The sequence below is a fragment of the Podarcis raffonei genome, chromosome 16 (genome assembly GCF_027172205.1).
Source record: "Podarcis raffonei isolate rPodRaf1 chromosome 16, rPodRaf1.pri, whole genome shotgun sequence".
In the NCBI taxonomy this organism is placed as follows: Eukaryota; Metazoa; Chordata; class Lepidosauria; order Squamata; family Lacertidae; genus Podarcis; species Podarcis raffonei.
The window spans coordinates 27,506,185-27,526,534 of record NC_070617.1 but is presented as its reverse complement, the minus strand read 5'-3'; the positions used below and the strand labels follow the sequence as shown (position 1 = coordinate 27,526,534).

The window sequence follows — 20,350 nt, the reverse complement described above, 5'->3', positions numbered from 1 at the left end:
GAAGAGTTTGGATTTGATATCCTGCTTTATCGCTATCCTAAGGAGTCTCAAAGCGGCTAACATTCTCCTTTCCCTTCCTCCCCCACAACAAACACTCTGTGAGGTGAGTGGGGCTGAGAGACTTCAGAGAAGTGTGACTAGCCCAAGGTCACCCAGCAGCTGCATGTGGAGGAGCGGGGACGCGAACCCAGTTCACCAGATTACGAGTCCACCGTTCTTAACCACTACACCACACTGGGTAACCAGCAGGCCTAGGGGCACCTCAAGGTTTGCAGAAGTACAGCCCCCACACAAAACAAACAAACAACCCCCCCCCCCATGAATGTGGTCTCAAGAGCTTCAGCAGCCCAGAAATGCAGACTGACAGCTGGAAAGGGAAAACAGGGTAGGAGAGGGACAGACAAAGTGAAGTGTCCCAAAACAGGGCAAGGATCAGTGTATGCTGGATAGCTCAGTTGGTTAAGGGTGTGGGCTGATAACGCCAAGTTTACAGGTTCGACACCCGTATGGGAAAACTGCATATTCCTGCATTGCAGGGGATTGGACTAGAATCCACAGGATCCCTTCCAACTCTACTACAGTGGTACCTCGGGTTAAGTACTCAATTAGTTCCGGAGGTCCGTTCTTAACCGGAAACTGTTCTTAACCTGAAGCACCACTTTAGTTAATGGGTCCTCCTGCTGCCGCTGCCCCGCCGGAGCACAATTTCTGTTCTCATCCTGAAGAAAAGTTCTTAACCCGAGGTAATATTTCTGGGTTAGGGGAGTCTGTAACCTGCAGTGTATGTAACCCGAGGTACCACTGTATTCTAAGAAAGGACACGGCTGTGGCAGATCCCACGTGCAGGCACCCTATTGCAAGGGGAGTGCCTTCTGACGTCGATTTCATATTCTGCATCACCGGGAAAGCCACCGAGGTGAAGGAGAGTAGGGAAAGAACAGCAACCATTGCTCCTCTCTGAAAGCAGCGCCGGGCCTCACTCCGCCTCGCCCAGCCCAGCCCGCCTGGAGGGCACCGAGCACGTGGCTCGCCCAGGCGGGCATTGGGTACGTGCAGCCTGGCACAGGCGCCCCCCACCCCACCATCCTGCCCCGCAGTCCGCCAGCCGCATCCTCGCGCCCTGCCCTTCACAGCAGCTCCAGAAACGGAGCACCAGCCAAGCTCGGCCCCGTTAGGCAGCCCCTCTCCCCGCCCCCGGGGGGGGACTCGCTCAGGGCTGCACTTGCTGCTCCCCCCCCCCCCGCCTGCTGCAGCTGCGGCCCCTTTAAGAGCGCGGGGGAGGGAGGAGTTCCCGGCGCGCTCTCGGGCGCAGCCCTACAAAGCGGGGAGGCAGCTCCCATTTTGCACGCAGTTTGCAACCAGCAAGACGCATAAGCAGCCAAGATGCCCATGTTCGTGGTCAACACCAACGTGAGCCGGGACGCCGTGCCCGAGAGCCTCCTCGGAGAGCTCACCCAGCAGCTAGCCAAGGCGACCGGCAAGCCAGCCCAGGTGAGACAGGGGAAGGAGTGGCACTCTGCGCGCGCTCAGGGGCTTCTTTCCACAGCTCGATCTCCAAAGTGGGAGAGTCCCGCCTGCCCGCCGGCGCTCCTTTTCAATCAACTAGCTCTCCATCTGCCGGTGGCAGCAACGAGGCGGCTGGGAAGCCGGGTTGGACGCTTGAATCTGGGCCAGGGAGGGCCCTTTGCAGAGATTTCCGGGCGGAGGAAGTCCCAGTAGCGGGAGGAGCGAGTTTGCAGAAAGGGTGGGCGCGCGAAAACACTTGCAGAGAATTGTAGATTTGGAAGAGATCCCCCGAAGGCCATCCAGCCCAACCCCCTTCGATGCAGGCATCTCAATACCGTAAACTGCTTTAGCTTTGCAAACGTGTTGGCAGTTTTATTGCTGCACCGCTAGGTGCCACTTAAAAAAAAACAAAAAAACTTTAAATATTGGTATGAACAATTCCTGCTCCAAAACCTCAACCGCCAGGCACAGCCATAAAAGTATTTTGTTTTCTGCCTCCCTCCGCAGTACATCGCCATCCACATCGTGGCTGACCAGATGATGTCCTTCGGAGGCTCCTCTGATCCCTGTGCCCTCTGCAGCCTCCACAGCATCGGCAAGATTGGCGGGCAGCAGAACAAGGCCTACACGAAGCTGCTGTGTGAGCTGCTGACCAAGCACCTGCACATACCTGCAGACAGGTGAGCTGCAAGCCGAGAAGCAGTGCCTGGCTGGGAAGGGAGCATCTTTGTTGAATTGCAGGGTGTTATTGTCTGAAGGCTAAAAGCCAAGCAGCCCAGGGGCTGGTCACTGCTGAACGCATGTCCGGGAACCACATTTCTAAAAAAGTACTTGCATCTCATAAAAGAGCAGGAAGGACCATGTCAGCAGCACAGAAGTGACCTCCCTGGGGAACAAGCCTGGGCAGTGTGCATTGAGGTCCTGGGCTGCCCAGACAACAAGACCTTGCTGATGTGGTCCAAAGGAAAACAGAGCAATACGTTTGGCACCAGCTTGGCTTCAGGAGTTTCCAGAAAGAGGCGTACAGTGGTACGTCGGGTTAAGAACTTAATTCGTTCCGGAGGTCCGTTCTTAACCTGAAACTGTTCTTAACCTGAGGTACCACTTTAGCTAATGGGGCCTCCCACTGCTGCCGTGCCACCGGAGCATGATTTCTGTTCTCATCCTGATGCAAAGTTCTTAACCCAAGGTACTATTTCTGGGTTAGCGGAGTCTGTAACCTGAAGCGTCTGTAACCTGAGGTACCACTGTACAAGGCACCATCCAACTGTATTAGGTTCTCCACAGCAGTAAAATACCACAGGGAGATGGACTGCAGCTCAGCTGGAGAACATTTTCATGCAGGAGCACCCCCAAGTTAGGCTGAAAGAGACTCTTTGCTGAAACCCAGGAGAGCCATTGCTTGCCCACCAAACTAATAAGCTAGCTGGACCCAATGTCTGACTCATCGAGCAGCTTCCTATGTTCATCAAAAGCAGTGCAGAGGTCCCATGATGAAAAAGAAGCAAGGCTGTCAGGAACTAGGAGTCATTTCTTGCAGTGTTAGGATTCTCCTTCAGCAAAGATGGGGGAACATGTGTTGCTTAACTCCAGCTCCCATTACTCCTGCTTCGTGACCACACTTGAGTCCTAGCATCTCAAGAGGTACACGTTCCCCATCCATGCCTTACCTGGGCAGGTGTGGGAGCCACGTGTAACGCTGGTGCTCTCTTGGGCTGATTTTTGCTGTTTTGCTTCTTTTGTAGAGTCTACATCAACTACTGTGACATGAACGCCGCTAACGTGGGTTGGAACGGCTCCACCTTTGCCTAGTCTGCTCCTTCCTGCACAGCCACCTGGTGGACCTGCTGCCCCCTTGTGTTTGCCGGCAATCACTACCACCTCTTCCTTCCTCTCCCCCCCCCCCACCCCTTCCTTTTGATGGTTCTTTTTAGCAGAGCCTATTGCATGCATCCAGTTTCCGAAATGCAAATAAAAGCTCTGGCGTAAGCTCTGCAAGTGCAAAGTGTTTCTGTGATAGGGGGTGGGGATGGCCCTAACAAGATTGAGGAGGAGGAGTTGTTCTATTTTACAGGGGCCTTTGAGATGGCAGGCTGCTGGGTCTCGCTGTAGCAGCTAGTTCAGTAGAGGCACTAACGCTGTTGGCATACTAGACATTTAAAGCACATGATCTCCGCCCCCCTAAAAAAAAAAAATCCCAGAGTCACTCTTTCTTAAGGGCATTGGGAATTGTAGTTCTGTGAGGAGTAAACTATAGTTCCCAAGATTCTTTGGGGGAGTCGTGCTTTAAATGTATGGTGTGCACACAGCCTAAATTACCACCGGGGGCTTGATATGGGCAGATGTGGCTCACTCAAGCCACTCCCATGCTCTGGACTAGGGATCTTGTACTCCAACAACACCTGGAGGATTGTATCTCGCATCCCCGCTTTATACCAGCCATCCAGTTTGGGGCCAATAAGGGGATGGAGCTCACTGACCTCCAGAGGGCCACGGGTCCCCTAGATCTGTTTGCGTATCTGTGCTGAATACACCTGCGAAGAGTTAAGCAGCTCCTGTGGAGTGTGAGGAGTGATGCTGTTGTTTGATGGATGATCTCTCGTGTATACAGAAAAAAGGGGTCTCAATCTTTTGCCACCTCTTTTTGAAGGGGGGGAGCTCCACCTGGTAATGCACAAAACTCCCAAGGTCTGCCTGCAAATTGCTCTTTCAGGGATGTGACCGGTAAGTGTCTCAACTCCTGTAATGCTTAGCTGACCTTCCAAAGCAAACACAAAAGGTCCCGCATTCCTGTTCTCACACTGGTTAAACAGATGCTGCTGCTGCTTTGACGATCACTTGGACCCAAGAAAGATTGTCTTCCATAAACACGGTTTTAACAGTGAGTCCGTAAGTGACTGGGGAGGCCAATTCTGGATCCACACGTCCTTCCACAGTTGGGACATAGGTTTCTGGGTGGGAGTTGATCATGGTGAGGGTTTGCCAAACATGCCTTCCTCTTAGCACATTTTGTCCTGAGTTTGAGCGTTTTCAAAGCCCATGACACCTTTGGTAAAGCTGTTCTCCAACTGGAGCGCTCGCAGTCAAGTGTTTCCCAGTTGTCGGTGTTTATACTTTTTTTTAGATTTGCCTTGAGAGTCTATAAGCCTCTTTTGTTGACCACCAGCATTACGCTTTCCATTTTAAAGTTTGGAATAGAGCAGTTGCTTTGGAAGACGATAATCGGGCATCCGTATATCTTTTTTTCTAAAAACTTTTTATTAGTTTTCCAAAATTTTAAACAAAAATACATTTTAAAGGTACTTGATCCAGTTTTAATAACATTGTTAAGTGACTTCCTCAAATCACCCTGGCTGAATTTCAGTGTATATCATTGTAACAGTTTTCCAAAATCGGGCATTCGTATATCATGACCAATCCGACACCGTTAGTCACACTGGCTAAACAGATGCAAAGCCTCCCCGCCCCCCCGGAAGGTTCAAAAGGGAGGCTTCCTTTGCCCCCTTCCCTGATTCCGCCCAAATTCCCTTTGGGCTGCCATTACTCCTGGCTGGAGCGGGTTCCCACGGGCGCCCCTTTCCCGCGCGCCCCTCTCTCCATGCCGGCCTCCCGCGTTGCCAGTTGTGAATGGGGAGAGCGCAGTCGCCCGACATTGGCCAGCGCAGGCATTGCGTCACTCGGCAGCGACAGGAACCGAGTTCACACCAGCCACGAGGCGGCGCGCCTCATCTGCATACCTCGGCCCTGATTGGCCGCCTTCCGCAAGCTGCCGATGTCGTAATCGTTAAGGGACGGCGCCGGCGGAGGGAAAAGAGGAGGCATGGCGCTCTTCGTCGTCCACAGGTGAGAAGGGGGCCGGACATGCGGCCCGCAGCTGCCTGGTTCGGGTCCAGGCGGCGCTGAGGCTTCCGCGAACGAGCCCCGGGTGGGACCGCGAGGGAGGAGGCCGAGGGGGCTTCGCTGCCGCTTGGGCTGCGGGCGAATGTGGATGTTTGGCTTGAAATTCGAGCCCAGGTGTGAGTGGGAAAGGGGCTCCATGGTCAGATGACAGCGGTGGCGGCAAGGATGACTTCCACTGCAGCCCCTCAAAGCACTTTTTAAGGACTTGGAGGTGCGGCTGGCAGCATCAGCATCATTACTATTATTTACCCCCTTCATCCGAAGATCGCAGGGCGGTTCACAATGCAATCATAACAATGCAATCATACAGATGCATAATCAAAGAACCAACCAATAACCCCAACCCCAATACAGTGGTACCTCAGGTTACATACGCTTCAGGTTACATACGCTTCAGGTTACAGACTCCGCTAACCCAGAAATAGTACCTCGGGTTAAGAACTTTGCTTCAGAATGAGAACAGAAATCGTGCTCTGGCGGTGCGGCGGCAGCAGGAGGCCCCATTAGCTAAAGTGGTGCCTCAGGTTAAGAACAGTTTCAGGTTAAGAACGGACCTCTGGAACGAATTAAGTACTTAACCCGAGGTACCACTGTACATTTAAAAGGCCATGAACTTATTTAATCAGCCAAAGTCCTCATTATGGAGGAGCTCTTTTGCCTGGCGCCTAAAGATATGTAATGAAGGCGTCAGGTGAGCCTCCCAGGGTAGAGCATTCCACAAGTGGGAAGCCACCACAGAAAAGGCCCGTTCTTGTGTTGCCACCCTCCAGACTTCTCACGGAGGGGGCACATGAAGAAGGGCCTCGGAGGATGATTGCAGGGTCTGGGTCAGTTCATACGGGGCAGGTTTTTTAATTGTTTTTATTGAATTTATATACCGCCCTATACTCACAGGTCTTAGGGCAGTTCCCAGAATAAAATCAGAATATAAAACCACAAATACATGAATCAAAATAAAAACAACAACCCAATAAATGAATAACCCTGTCCTTGGTCCTTAAGGTATTGTGGTATATGGAACAGCAGGACGCTGTAAAGTTGGTGTCAGGGAGAGAAGTGATTGACTCATTTCAGGCTGTTTTTTATCAGAATTATGCACAAGAATTCCCACCACCATAAATTATGAAGGCATTTAATCAACTTTTCCTGTTCTCTGGCTACAGTCATCTTCACAGCTCTCCTCCAATTGTGTTTCTTTTAAAAAAAAATTAATAAACTAATATGGCAGGAGACTAATCCTTTGTAGCGTAGCCCACTGTTGTTATGGCTAATTTCTCTCAGCATCTCCTGCCCCCATGCAGTACTATTATAACACCACTGGTCTACTTTGCAGAGTTGTGGTCAATCAGAGCTCACCCCGCCCTCCCATGTATTATCCATGCTCTGGCAATCTCCCAAAGTGTCCCAGAAACTTCCCCTGGTCCAAACCACTACTGTGGTTTTCAACTGGAGAAGAGTGAATAGGCAAAAATTAAAATACAGCAAATCAGTATGTCTTAACCACCCACCTAAAAATAAAAAATGAAGGTGCCCAATTTAACTTTTTGGGGGGGAGAGTTCCACTGTTGGGGTGCTGCCACCAAAGAAAACCCTTGTTTGTGGAGTACTGAAACTATTGTGAAATCCACAGGTATTGTGGTGATGAAGACAATGACCTCGAAGACCACTCGCAAGTGCTCCTGCGACAGCTGAAGGAACGGGTAAGAGCTCGACAGCAGCAGAAGCAGCAGCAGGATGATCACATGCCTGCAGAAAGTGGACCAGATAATGAAATGCCTGACTTGGACTTGGAGAAGGAAGCAAAGCAGAAATCCAAAAAGAGGAAGCAAACTGAGGAATCTCCTTTTATAGAAGGCCAGAAAAAGAGAAAGAAGAAATTATCCACTGAAGGGGGTGAAGGTGTGGAAGAGAAAGACAATGATCTTAGTCCTAGAGGAAGTAAAACAAGTGGAAAGGAATCAAAGACACCACAAGGAAGGACTGATGGAGGGGAAGGTAAATAAATTGTGGGTGGAAACTGGGAGCTACATTCAGTCTCCATCACTTCTGGGCAGTGCTCAGTCAACAATATGATAGTATCTGCTCAGGCCACACACACACCCCAAATCAGGCCAGTGATGCTCATCTTACAGAGATAGGAAGGCACAGTCTAAGAATAAATGTGTACCATAAAGTTTGGCTCTGACTTCCGGAATGAAGGGAAGGGCTGTGGTTCAGCCGTAGAGCACCTGCTTTGCATGCAGAAGGTTCCAGGTTCAGTCTGGGATATCCTGGTAGGGCTGGGGGTGTCCTCTGTCTGGGGAGCCTCTGCCAGTCAGTGTAAACGAGGAGTGGGGAACTTCTGACCTTCCGGATGTTGCCAGACTACAACCTCCCAGCAGCCCTAGGCAGCATGGTCAATGGCCAGGGATGATGGGAGTTGTAGTTCAGCAACATCTCAAGGACCAAAGGTTCTTCACACTCATTGTAGACAAAACTGAGCTAGGTAGACCCTAGTGGTCTGACTCAGTCTAAGGCAGCTTCCTAATGAGAATCATAATACAGGAATAGTTTGTTTTTTAATCAAAGTATTTTTGGCCTACTCTTCATCTGAGAAAGACTCCCAGAGTAGCTTACCATATTCAGTAATAACGCAATATCTGTTCAAGAGAAGCCATCAGTAGGGATTTCTGCTCCCCCAGTGTGGTGTGTTCAGCAAAACTCCTGTTGTGTCTCACATGAATCACTTTCTCCCACCTTCTCTTGCCTCTTGTGTGAGCAGCTGCTGGTATGGATAAGCCCTGACTTCTCTCCTTGAGACTCCCACTTGCTATAAAGTGAGCAGCTGCCTGCTTCTTTGGCTCTGTTGATTGGCACTAGGAGGGGTGGGATGAGCGGGGGGGGGCGGGAATGGGACAGAGTCCTTTCTGTGCACTTTTGGACCCTTTCCCAAATTGAGCCCAACCATTCCCCCCATCCCCAGCTCACCTTTTCCTCTTTTTTTGAAAATGCCATAAGCACATCTTTTTCTTAAACTCAAATCATTTGTCTTGTTCATGTTGCTTTTACCAGGAAGTGAAATTAAGTTAGCAAGCCAACTAGAACATGACGGCTCAGCAGGAGAGAAGGAGGATGGCGTGGAAGCCAGAGCAAATGAGAGCCATGGTGAAAAGGAGGAGATGCTGAAGTCACCACCGGATCCAAAGGAAACCCCCCCAGCTCCCAACACAATCGTTCTTGGTGACTGGGTTTTGAAGGCAGCACAGAAGAAGAAGGTAGCTCACTTAAGTCTTGAGCCGATAGTCTGTTATCAACATGCTTTGCTCCCAGTCTTTGTCAAAGGCTCAGCCACACTGCGCTGCGGTGAGGTCAGTGATGCTTCCTTACTGAAGCAACACTTGGAGGGTCAAGGTGACGGCTGGGTTTGGCTATCTGTTCAATGCAGGGATTGGAAACCTGTGGCGCTCCCTAGATGATGCTGAACTACAACTCCCATCATCCCTGAACACGTCATGACGGCTGTGACTGATGGGGGCTGGAATCCAACAGCAGCTGGAGGGCTGCAGATATCCCCCTCCCCACTGCTAATGTTAATATTAATAATAAACAAATGTATAGCTTGCTTCATATCACAGAGCCATCAAAGCCTTAGTTTGGTGCTTGAGCATAGCACCCTTTTAATTCCTTTACCCCATTAGTTTCCTCTCTTTTTCGACAACGGGGACCAAGCCTTGTTGAAGCTCAATAAAGGGAGATTCCCTGGAAGCAAAACCTTTCAGCTGGGGCATTGGGCCTGATTTGCCCTCAGGCTGGAGTTGCAATGTTCCTTGTGGCATCTTGTCGGGACAGAGGTGTGTGTGCCTGCAGTTCTCTTGAGTCCACAGTTCCACCATCACATGTGCGTCTGTCATTTCCAGGTTGAGCCTCTTCTGCCACGCTGGCTGGCTGAACCTAAGCTGGTCCAGAGGCGGATCAAAGAGAACGTTGTCCCACTCCAAGACGTTCCAGTAATCCATCCAAAATTGAGGAAGAAACTGCAAGCAAATGGAATAGAGTCTTTGTTTCCAGGTATCATCATAGTGGGAAAATTTTTCCTCTTCCATGCTTTTAAACCCATATTTAGAAGATGGCCAGAGTTTGGGAGATGGATGGATGCCAGTGGTTTGTGCCTAGAAGACAGGGACCTCTGCTCTTTAAATGAACGTTGGTGGGAGTCACTCCCATCGGTGCTTCAGTTGTAACCTCTCTGCAGTGTTTGATGTGGTGTCAAACTGAGGAAGCACAGTTTTATCCACAGCAAATTATTTAGCTAGGCTAGAATGAAATACCTGGATGTAAACGTGGACCTGCATCTCTCATCCCACAGCAAGTTCCACCTCAAGTGTGTGGATCCATTTGCATATGATGAGAAAGAAGCAACCCCACCTTTCTCAGAACTCTGGTGCAAAGGAGCCAGAGGGCTGTAGGTATCTTTCACGACACCCTGTTAAACAAATTCTGCCCAGAAATAAATGAGCCAGCTGCTGCCCCTGGGCCTTTGTTCTGGGTGCTCCAGGAATCTCTCTATAAAGAGATCAAGGGTGATTCCCCAAGACACCTGAGTGCCCACAAATACTTTCCATAGGACCACTCCCCCTCCACTTCTCATAAGGGAGCTGTTCCTGGAGGAAGAACTGTGAGGGGAGAGACTCCATCAGGCAAGGCCTCCTTCCACCTGCCTTGGCCCGCCCTCTGCTTCTCAATATGTATTGTATTATGTACTGTGGCTTGCCATTGTTTTATTGATTATTATAGTTTAGATGTGGGACGCGGGTGGCGCTGTGGGTAAAAGCCTCAGCGCCTAGGACTTGCCAATCGAAAGGTCGGCGGTTCGAATCCCCGCGGCGGGGTGCACTCCCGTTGCTTGGTCCCAGTGCCTGCCAACCCAGCAGTTCGAAAGCACCCCCAGGTGCAAGTAGATAAATAGGGACTGCTTACTAGCGGGAAGGTAAACGGCGTTTCCGTGTGCTGCGCTGGCTCGCCAGAGCAGCGATGTCACGCTGGCCACGTGACCCGGAAGTGTCTCCGGACAGCGCTGGCCCCTGGCCTCTTAAGTGAAATGAGCGCACAACCCCAGAGTCTGTCAAGACTGGCCCGTACGGGCAGGGGTACCTTTACCTTTTACCTATAGTTTAGATATTATTGTAACTGTTGAGTGGATTTCGGTTTAACTTTTATATGTTGATATTATTATTTTATACGATTCTAATGATTGTTGAATGTTACTCTTTTGATGGAGGTTGCCCATTTTAAAGTTATGCTTTATTATTACATTTTTGTATGGCATTCGATTGTTATAAGATGTACATTTTTTGTTTCTTCAGCTTGTAAACCGCCTTGAGTATTGTAAGATAGAAAGGCAGTATACAAATTAAAATACAAATTAAAAAGCTCTCTCTTTTGTATGGTGAGGCTAGGCTGGAGTTGACAGGGCTGGAGAGAAGACTTAAAAGTGGATTCATTGATGGAATGTGAAGTGTATAAACATTTGGAAGGTGAAAAAGTATAGGCAAAAGAGAAAGACGGCTTGGTTTTCTTGCTGGTGGCCACCAAGTCCTTGGCAGGAGAGAAAGTAGTATACAAATTCCAAAAGTGCCTTCAAACCTCTCCCATCCCCCTTTTCCTCTTCCTTACCCCTTAAGCGGTGGGGGGGAATGTTATTGGGGGGTGTACTGATCCTGCCTGCTCTTTTTCTTCAGTTCAGGCCGAGGTGATTCCAGCCATCTTGGAAAGCGGGTTTTTGGCCGGGAGAGGTGGCTACCAGCCCAGTGATATCTGCGTCTCAGCCCCCACCGGCAGTGGCAAGACCCTGGCCTTTGTCATTCCGGTGGTGCAGGTGAGTTTTGGGCAAAGTGGAGAGCTGCTGGCTGGTGTGTGTTCTGTGCCAGAGTAGCCTTCAGTTGTGCAACCCAGTGTGGGCTGCTTTAAGACTCTTGCGTACAAGGAGTAGTATCAGGCTGGTGAATTTGGAAAGCGCTGTCTCAAAGGATCCCCCAGCACTTGGGTCACAGGGGGATGTGACTTAATCGACTGTGTGTCCATTTAGCTCTCTTGGTTGCTTTTCCCACACCCATTTGTGTGGACTGAGGAGCAAGAGGCACCCATCTCTTCCTGATCGCTGGCCTTTGTATTTTCAGGCTCTGTTAGACCGAGTCGTCTGCCGGGTACGAGCTCTGGCCGTCCTCCCCACCAAGGAACTGGCTCAGCAGGTGCGTTACTGAGGAGAGATTTGTTGGTTGGGGGGGGGCTTTTGACTCCAGCTGTGAGTTCATCCCAATTGGATTCTCCAATGTGTGGGATGTGTGGTCAGCCCCAGGAATGCGTTAACTAGTTTACAGTCATACGTCAGGGCGAATACGCTTCAGCTTAAATATTTTCGGGCTGCGCTCCGCGGCGACCCGGAAGTAACGGAGCGCATTACTTCCGGGTTTCACCGCTTGTGCATGCGCAGACGCTCAAAATGACGTCATGCGCAGAAGCGGCAAAATGCAACATGCGCAGATGTGCAGTCGCATCTTACGTTCGCTTCAGGTTGCGAACGGGGCTCCGGAATGGATCCCGTTAGCATCCAGAGGTACCACTGTATAAGTGATTAGACTGGCTTAACAGTACTGCACAGTCTTGTTCTTCAGATTTTATACTGCCACCCCCCTGACAAATACTCACTGCATAAGTTTAGCCTTTATAACCTTCTCTTCCTCCCTCATAATGCTAGAAATCAAGATTCCCCCAGTTGAAGGGATCAGCGGTAAATTCAAGACAGACAAATATAGATAGGTATAAATTTTTAACTCAGTGCACAGTACTGCCCCCAGTACTGCTGTGAGCCTCACCAGTCACTGGCTCAGATGAGAGGGAATTCACAGAGTAGCCGAGGCCTGTCTCCATGTACTAGGCAGGATGGCTACATAGAACCTCTGGGTTCAGAAGCAGTCTACCTCAGAATACCAGTCAGGGAAGGCCCATTACCTTCCTGCCTTCGGGGGGGGGGGGAGCTGTTGCAGAAGCATCTGTTAGGCTCTGTAAGTAGAAGCACCAACACAAGAGAAGGGCCCTGCTGAACCCGTTGCCACGTGCCAGAAGTGCAAAGGACCAGGCATTTTGGGAGCTGTCAAGAGCTGGATTTTTGCCTTTGCTCTTCTTGCCTCAAGTTTGGCCCTGAAGGTGTGTTTTGTGCCTTGCTGCTCCTGAGAGGCAGCCCGGTTCACTCTAGGCCACTGATTCTCTCCTCCCCATAGGTGACTAAAGTATTCAACATTTACACTGACGGGACAGGGCTGAAAGTGGTCCAGCTCACCGGGCAGAAATCGTTTGCAAAGGAGCAGGAGTCGCTCGCTGAGGAGACGTAAGTTCACCTTCTCTTTGTTTGGCTTTGCACGCCACCCTCCTCCTTGCGTCTTGGCCCAGGAAGCCGAGCCCACAGGTGGCACAGCAGCAGCAGCCAAGGCCTCCATCTTCTTCCTTAGCAATGGGCGCAAGTGGGAGGTTGTCTGGTGCTGCTGCTTCTCCGTGAATCACACTCCTCCTCTTCACTGCCTCTGGTGCTTCTTTTTCCAGGCTGATGGGATTTCGCAGCCTGGCAGACATTGTCGTGGCCACTCCTGGGCGCCTCGTGGATCATCTTCAGCAGAGCCCCCAGTTCAGCCTGAAAGAACTTCGCTTCCTGGTGAGAGGAATCCCTCTCCCCCCCCCCCCATGTTTGGGGATTGCATCACATGCAGTGTTGTGGCTGGAAGGGCCCTTATAAGGCAGCGGCTTCCAAAGTGGGCATTCCTGCCCCCCGGGGGGAGGGAATTACCTGGAGGGACACTTAGAGGCAGGGGTAAATTACTTTTTAAAAGCCGGCATCAGTGGGTCAGGCTCATCAGTTTTGTTGAATCAATTAAACAAAATAGTTTTAACTGGATTTTGAATAAATGTGCAATTAATTGTTGCTGTACAGTGGTACCTCGGGTTACATACGCTTCAGGTTACATATGCTTCAGGTTACAGACTCCGCTAACCCAGAAATAGTGCTTCAGGTTAAGAACTTTGCTTCAGGATAAGAACAGAAATCGGGCTTTGGCGGTACGGCGGCAGCAGGAGGCCCCATTAGCTAAAGTGCTGCTTCAGGTTAAGGACAGTTTCAGGTTAAGTACGGACCTCCGGAACAAATTAAGTACTTAACCCGAGGTACCACTGTATTGAATTTTATTGTGCTATTACCTTCCGTAGAGGGTCATGCAAACTGCTACAGTGGTACCTCGGTTCTCGAACATAATCCATTCCGGAAGACCGTTCGACTTCCAAAACCGAGGCGTAAAAGGCTGGTTGCAAATGCAATTGAGAAAATGGAAAAGCACAAAGCGGAAGCCGTTCAACTTCTGAGGCACGTTCGAAAATGGAAGCATTTACTTCCGGGTTTTCGGCATTAGGGTTCCGAAACGTTCAACAACGGAGACGTTTGAGAACTGAGGTACCACTGTATTCTGAATGCTTTTTGTAGGGTAGGGGACACAGGAGATGAGTTTATGGAACCAAGGGGGCGGTGGGTGGGAAAAGTTAGGGAACGACTGATATAAGGGGTTGGGGTGGTGGACTGTGACACGGTGTCCCTGTTACATAAAATGTGGCCTATAATAGCCTCATAACTTGCATTGCTTCCTTCTCCCGCAAATGTCCGTTCTTTAACGCACGATTCAGCCAGCTGCTTCCTGGATGAAAGCGCCTTTCTCGCTGGCCCTGCTTTGAGGCTGTCCTCCCTGCAGGCTGGGCTCACAATCACACACAGCTCCACCACGAGTGTAAAGGCAACGGGACTCCTCAGGCCAAAGGAACCCCCCCCCTTCAAAACGCTTCTCCCCCTCCCAGCAGATCTTGGCAAGACAATGCCAGCTATGGCTGTGAAGCTCTCTGCAGTGCCAGAGGTCATGAGCCTCCCCTGACTGCCTCTCTTTTGCCCGTGAGCACAGATAATTGACGAAGCCGATCGCATGATTGACAACATGCACCAGGACTGGCTGCGGCAGGTGGTGGCGGCAGCTCATTCAGCGGTGGAAGAGGGCTCCGGCACCCCACAGCTGTTCAGGAGGGCAGAGCAGGGGCCCCTCACGGCAGCCAGGTACGTTGGCCGCGTCAGAGAGGAGAACGAGAAGGGAACCGGCAGGGCAGGGAGTGGTGGGCAGGGGATCAGCAGAGGACCCCTTCTGGCTCCTGGAAGCACAGCCAGCTCCTCCTGGGAGTCAGGCCTTGAGCAGAAACTGCCCACTGAGTTGTGGAGGGTTCCTTTGCCGGGAATGTGACCCCAAAGACCGCCTTGTGGATCCCAAACCCCTGCATATCAAGGAGCTGGCCTGGGAATGTTGTGTGTGGATCCAGGGGGTGGGGAGCAGAGAGGCACTGGAAAAGCCCCTCATTTGCTTGTGTTTGGGTCGGGAGGCCTGTCCCACCCAGTGCCTTTTCCTTTCCAGAGCTGTAGCGTTCCCAAAGCAAGGAAGGATTGGACACTGATTAATAAAATACGCACGAGGCTTGACCAGCAAGACTCTGGCAGGAGTGCCAACAATAATTCCTCTCCACCCCTCGGCTCAGGTCGTTTTATTCACAAAAGAACTTTTTACACAGTGTTCGTAAGAACCAATCAGATTTCCTCTGAGCATTTCAAAAACCCCACGAGGGACAAAGTTAAAGTTAAAACTACAAAGAAACTATTTCCTACTTGAGCATGCATAGTAGTCCAGAGTAAATAAAATAGGAATAAAATGAGGAATGCATTCAGCAAAACCCTGGAGGTCATAAACAGGAGAGACAGGATGGCAGTATTTATCAGCTCCTTGTGAACTCTCTTCCTGGCCCTTAAGATCTATCTAAAGATTAACAAACTACATCAAAGTAACCTACTATCTTTATGTACTGAGGATGCCTGATCTGTGATTCAGAATGCTTATACTGTACGTGCTTGTCAGGCATAGAGAAAGCAAATGGCAGGGGTGCAGAGGCTGTGGGATTCGATCAGAAATTATTGTCAATGAATCAAACCCATTCAACGCAATGCTTTCATCGCGGACACCAAAGGCTTGCTCCATGTTTCATAATTCCTCATAGCAATCCCACCTGACCCCCCACACTCTGGGTATTTGCACCCCTACACAGAGCTGGCTGCCCCCACGTCCCCCTGCAGAAGCTCCTCTTCTCGGCCACCCTGACACGGAACCCCGAAAAGCTGCAGCCGCTGGGCCTCTACCGGCCTCGCCTCTTCACACCCATCTCCTCGGAGGAGAAGGCAACAGAGACAACGAAGAAGTACGCCCTCCCAGAGGGGCTCTCGGTAAGAGGGGGGCTTGCAGGCAGCCCGCCCACCTGCCACTCTGGTTCTGGCAGAGCCAGGAAGGCGTGTTTGGCGAGGGGGACGTGAATGGTGAGAAGGTGCCCTTTTGGGACAGCACCAGCCCTTCCCTCCAGACTGGACGGCAAATTGGGTTGGGGGAGGCAGAAGGCCCCATTCTTTGGCAGCAGCAGCAGGTGCCTCAAGACCCAGGCAGTTCCATGTAGGGTTCGGGGGCTCAGAAGTTGGGTCCCTGGGAGGGCAGGAATGCACAGAAAGGTTTGCGTTTCTTCGGCTGCATAATTTCTTTCTTGCATCTTCAACAAAAGCTTATGTTCTCAGGCGGCTAACAAAGTAGTAAGAGAGAATAAAAATAGGAAATAATAGTAGAAGACTTAGAAAGAAGGCAGCAAGCCTTTGGGGGGGATGTTACTGGGTTGTTCTTATTTTGATTATATATAATGTGGTTTTTAGGTTGATCCATACCTGAGATCTCCAGGTATAGGGCAGTATGATGATGATGATGATGATGATGATGATGATGATGATGATGATGATGATAGTAGTAGTAGTAGTAGTAGTAGTTGTAAAAAATAGATGGCAAGTTGTCAATTCTGAAATGAAAAGGATGTTTTGTGAGAAACACACTGACCTAGTCTTGAATTGTTCACTGGAGACACAGTCTCTTATTGTCTGAGAGTCAGGAGTGTCAGCCCTTGAGCCTGTCCTGTTCCTTGGCCCAAAGTGACCCTCCTTGTCTTCCCAAAGGGATTGGGCAAGAAGCACTCCAGGGGGGCAGTGCACAAATGGCTCTTCTTTCCTCCTCCCGCCACAGCAATACTATGTGCCCTGCAACCTGCGCTGGAAGCCCCTCTTCCTCTTGCATTTCCTGCTGCGGCTGAAGTTCTCCCGCGTCCTCTGCTTCACCAACAGCAGGGACACGTCACACAGGTGAGGCTGTGCTGTAGTGGGATCTTTGCGGGCTAGGCTTGAACTTTCATAGGAAGCCAATGTTGGGATACTGCCGGGAAGACGGGGGCATCAGGCAGGCTCCAGCCACCGGCTGGCAGCCGATCTCCCTTGGAACAGCATCAATTAACGACACGAGCCTCAGATACATTTAGAGACCCGTGCACGCTCTATCAGCAGAGTCCGTAAATCTTCTCACAGCAGAAGAGGCAGACAGAGAAATGTGTAAGCATAATGTACAGCATTTTATTCAGCATAGTTCAGGAACAGAGGAAAACATGTCTGCTTGCCTTCGTCTCCAGCAAAAAAGCAGTAACACAAAAGCTATATACAAACGGAAGTTCCCAGCAAGTGCTGGAAGTAAACAGGCATGTGATACACAATAGTCCTGCCTGTCCCTTTTTATGGTGGAACGGAACTATATCCTAACAGCCGACAGAGCACTGGTCCCGTCTACTGAGGCAGGGGATCCTTTGGAGTCTCAGCAAACCTCGTGGGAGGGCCTGGCCCTTGATCCTGGGATCCCCATCCTCTCTTCTCTCTCTCCACCACCCCAGGCTCTTTCTACTGCTTCGAGCCTTTGGCGGAGTGAACGTGGCCGAGTTCTCTTCCAGGCTGAATCCAAGGCAAAGGAAGTTGACACTGAAGGAGTTTGAACAGGGGAAGATCCAGCTGTGAGTATTTCCAGGGCAAGGGGGGCTGGCCACATCCTCGTGTCTCAGTTGCACATCACACACTGGCTGCCCCTTGATCTCCAGATGCGCAGTGGTGGTGGGAAGTTTCTGGCACAGTTAGGAGCTGAGTTGAGCCAGAAGAGGACCTGCCATTTGTGGGATGTCTCTCTTCTTCATGACACCAGAAGAAACTGTACGAGCCGGGCCTCTTCCCCAACCCACCACACCACAAGCCCCCAGTCCTTTCTCTGTGGACCAAGCATCTCTTTAGTGGCTGCGCTCAGATCTGCTGGGGTGACAGCGATTTCTCTCCTCAACACCCAGGTTAATCAGCACAGACGCCACAGCCCGAGGAATCGACATTGGCGGAGTGAAATGCGTCATCAGCTACGATGCTCCTCAGTTCATCAGGACCTACATCCACCGGTAATTCCTTCAGAGGGAGGCTTTCAAATAACGTGGACGAGTTTCCTTTTCCCCCAGATAGCTTGGGGGTGGGGGCCCAGAAGTGGCCCCTCCTGGAAAAGGCCAACCTTCCTCTCTCTGTTTTCAGAGTGGGCAGAACGGCTCGTGCAGGGAAAGCGGGACTGGCCTTCACCATGGTGCTGAAACAGCAGGTAATAATAATAATTATTATTATTTATATGCCGCCCATCAGACTGGGTCTCCCCAGCCACTCTGGGCAGCTTCTGACAAATTATAAATGTTAAAGGAACCCCTGACAGTTAAGTCCAGTCGCGGATGACTCTGGGGTTGCGGCACTCATCTCGCTTTACTGGCCAAGGGAGCTGGCATTTGTCCACAGACAGTTTTTCTGGGTCATGTGGCCAGCAGGACTAAGCCACTTCTGGCGAACCAGAGCAGCACACGGAAATGCTATTTACCTTCCCGCCGGAGTGGTACCTATTTATCTACTTGCACTTTAACGTGCTTTCGAACTGCTAGGTTGGCAGGAGCAGGGACCGAGCAACGGGAGCTCACTGTCGTGAATTCCTCGCGGCACTTTAGCAGAATGCTCAGAGTCCCAGGTTCTTTAGTGCAGTATTATTTATTGTGAGCAAAATATATATACAAAATATCTACAGAAGCAGTTTGTATAATCAGACAGAGTACCTGGCTGCACCTTGAGGCAAAAGAAGACTCCACACTCATCTACACCACCACCCACTATTGGACAGGCTTCCCTTTTAAACACATGACAGCCAATCAACTGCCAGCACATTACTGCTGAGTCATTCTGACCCAGCACCTTCACAGAAAGTATTGCATCAGCCTCTTGCATCCACTGGCAAACTGAAGCCTGCAGACTTACTTACACAGCATCCTGTGAATCCCAACACTCACCCTGTCGCGGGGATTCGAACCGCTGACCTTCTGATCAACAAGCCCAAGCCTCAGTGGTTTACACCACAGCGCCACCCGCGTCCGCTGACAAATTATAAAACCACAGTAAAACCTCATATACGTTAAAAATCTGCCTTCAGATGCCTTCTGAAAGTCAGATAGATGTTTATTTCCTGGACATCTGAATGGAGGGTGTTCCACAGGGTGGACGCAACTACCTAGAGCGTTCTCTGTCTGGTTTCCTGTAACCTCACTTCTAATGAGGGAACCACCAGAAGGACCTCAGTTCCGGGCTGAACTATTGTTTGGGGCAGGGAAGCTGAGAGGCTGCCACACGTTCCCATCCCTCTCTGGAGTAACCCAGATGTTGCATTCCAGGTGCCTTTGCACAGACAGAGGTCCTCGTAGTGAGGTTTCCTGTGGCTCAGACAAGCTCTGCTTTAAGGACTTCTGTAGCAGAAAATGGGGAAGAAAATGGCCCAGAGAACAGCACGGGGGCAAGCAGGGAGTGGGCTTTAGGGACACTGCCTGGTTGCTGGATGCCCCGCTCAGCTGCCCATCCCAGCCTGCCCGTCAGTCCACACCCAGGGCCTCTTCCACTGAATTTAGGTGGTTGGTCAGTAGAACCCTTTCACAGCTTTCTGTAGTGTGGGTTTTGGAATGCAGAATGGTGTCCACTTCCTTCTTTGCTTTCCAGGAGAGGAAGTTTCTGAAGATGCTGAGGGAAGCCGGTCTTCCTGAGTTGGAGCAGCAGCTGGTGAAGAACACGTCCCTCCAGCCACTCCTCCCACAGTACGAGGAAGCCTTGGCAGACCTCCAGAAGATAATGAAGGTATCCATCGCTCCACACAGGAACTTGCCCTGATAGCCAAGGCTGCTGAGCATGCATTTGTGCTTCTTTAGATTCCAAAATGCTTCTTCTGGTCTCTGGCGTGTCTGAGATGGGCCTAATCACCTCCCTTCCTCATCTTTCCCTCAACAGGAGGAGCGAGCTGAGAAGAGATCTTGAGCAAGTCCAGGCAAGCCAGAGATGTCTCGCTGAGAATAATCAGGGGGCTGGAACTCTTACTTTGTGGTTTGGATTCCAATGTCTTGAGAACACAATGGCATTCAGAAGCAAACACTAAGGCTTAAGAGCTCCTGGAAGTATCAAGATACGGAAGGAGTGTCCATCGCACGACTTAAGGAGAGCCAACTGCCATCCTGCTGTCGTCAAGGCCACCTCTTGATCCCTCAAAGACCAACGGAACATGCCTTAGCTTGTAAATAAAGACTCTTTCTCCCTACGAGCCAAAGAACTGTCAGCCTTTCCCTGTGAATGGCCCTAATCCTCACCAGCCTTGCCTATCCCAGTGCTACTCCCTCACGGCCAAAAGAGGGGATCAAAGGTTGCTGAGCCCAGCTGGGCTTTGAGAGCGAGGGCTCCATCTCGGGAAGAAATGTTAAATAAAGATATCAGCTTGTGCCTTCTGGGGCAGGCAAGATGTTTCCCTCTTTGTGTGCGTGTGTTTGTTTGCTTGCTTTGCTGTTTTTAAAAGAAAAGTGCCTTCCTCCAGAGGCTGTTGAACTACAGCTCCCATCATCCCTTGCTGGCCATGCTGGTGAAGTCCCAGGACTCCGTGTGTGTGCTAAGGCT

The 20,350-nt window shown here is 50.7% G+C and overlaps 2 protein-coding genes across 2 annotated transcripts; both read left to right on the top strand.

Moving 5' to 3' along the window:
• Positions 1 to 1,298: 1,298 nt before the first annotated feature.
• On the top strand, positions 1,299 to 3,499 carry MIF (macrophage migration inhibitory factor). The gene is made up of 3 exons (XM_053369190.1): positions 1,299 to 1,491; positions 2,014 to 2,186; positions 3,252 to 3,499. The coding sequence occupies exons 1-3, from the start codon at positions 1,384 to 1,386 to the stop codon at positions 3,316 to 3,318; spliced, it is 348 nt and encodes a 115-aa protein (XP_053225165.1). The 5' UTR covers positions 1,299 to 1,383; the 3' UTR covers positions 3,319 to 3,499.
• A 1,740-nt stretch (positions 3,500 to 5,239) lies between these two features.
• DDX51 (DEAD-box helicase 51) lies at positions 5,240 to 20,201 on the top strand. The gene is made up of 16 exons (XM_053368830.1): positions 5,240 to 5,349; positions 7,037 to 7,401; positions 8,458 to 8,660; positions 9,303 to 9,453; positions 11,124 to 11,260; positions 11,562 to 11,633; positions 12,663 to 12,769; positions 12,982 to 13,090; positions 14,376 to 14,524; positions 15,556 to 15,730; positions 16,563 to 16,678; positions 17,254 to 17,370; positions 17,695 to 17,796; positions 17,924 to 17,987; positions 19,412 to 19,546; positions 19,697 to 20,201. The coding sequence occupies exons 1-16, from the start codon at positions 5,327 to 5,329 to the stop codon at positions 19,721 to 19,723; spliced, it is 2,052 nt and encodes a 683-aa protein (XP_053224805.1). The 5' UTR covers positions 5,240 to 5,326; the 3' UTR covers positions 19,724 to 20,201.
• Positions 20,202 to 20,350: the final 149 nt, after the last annotated feature.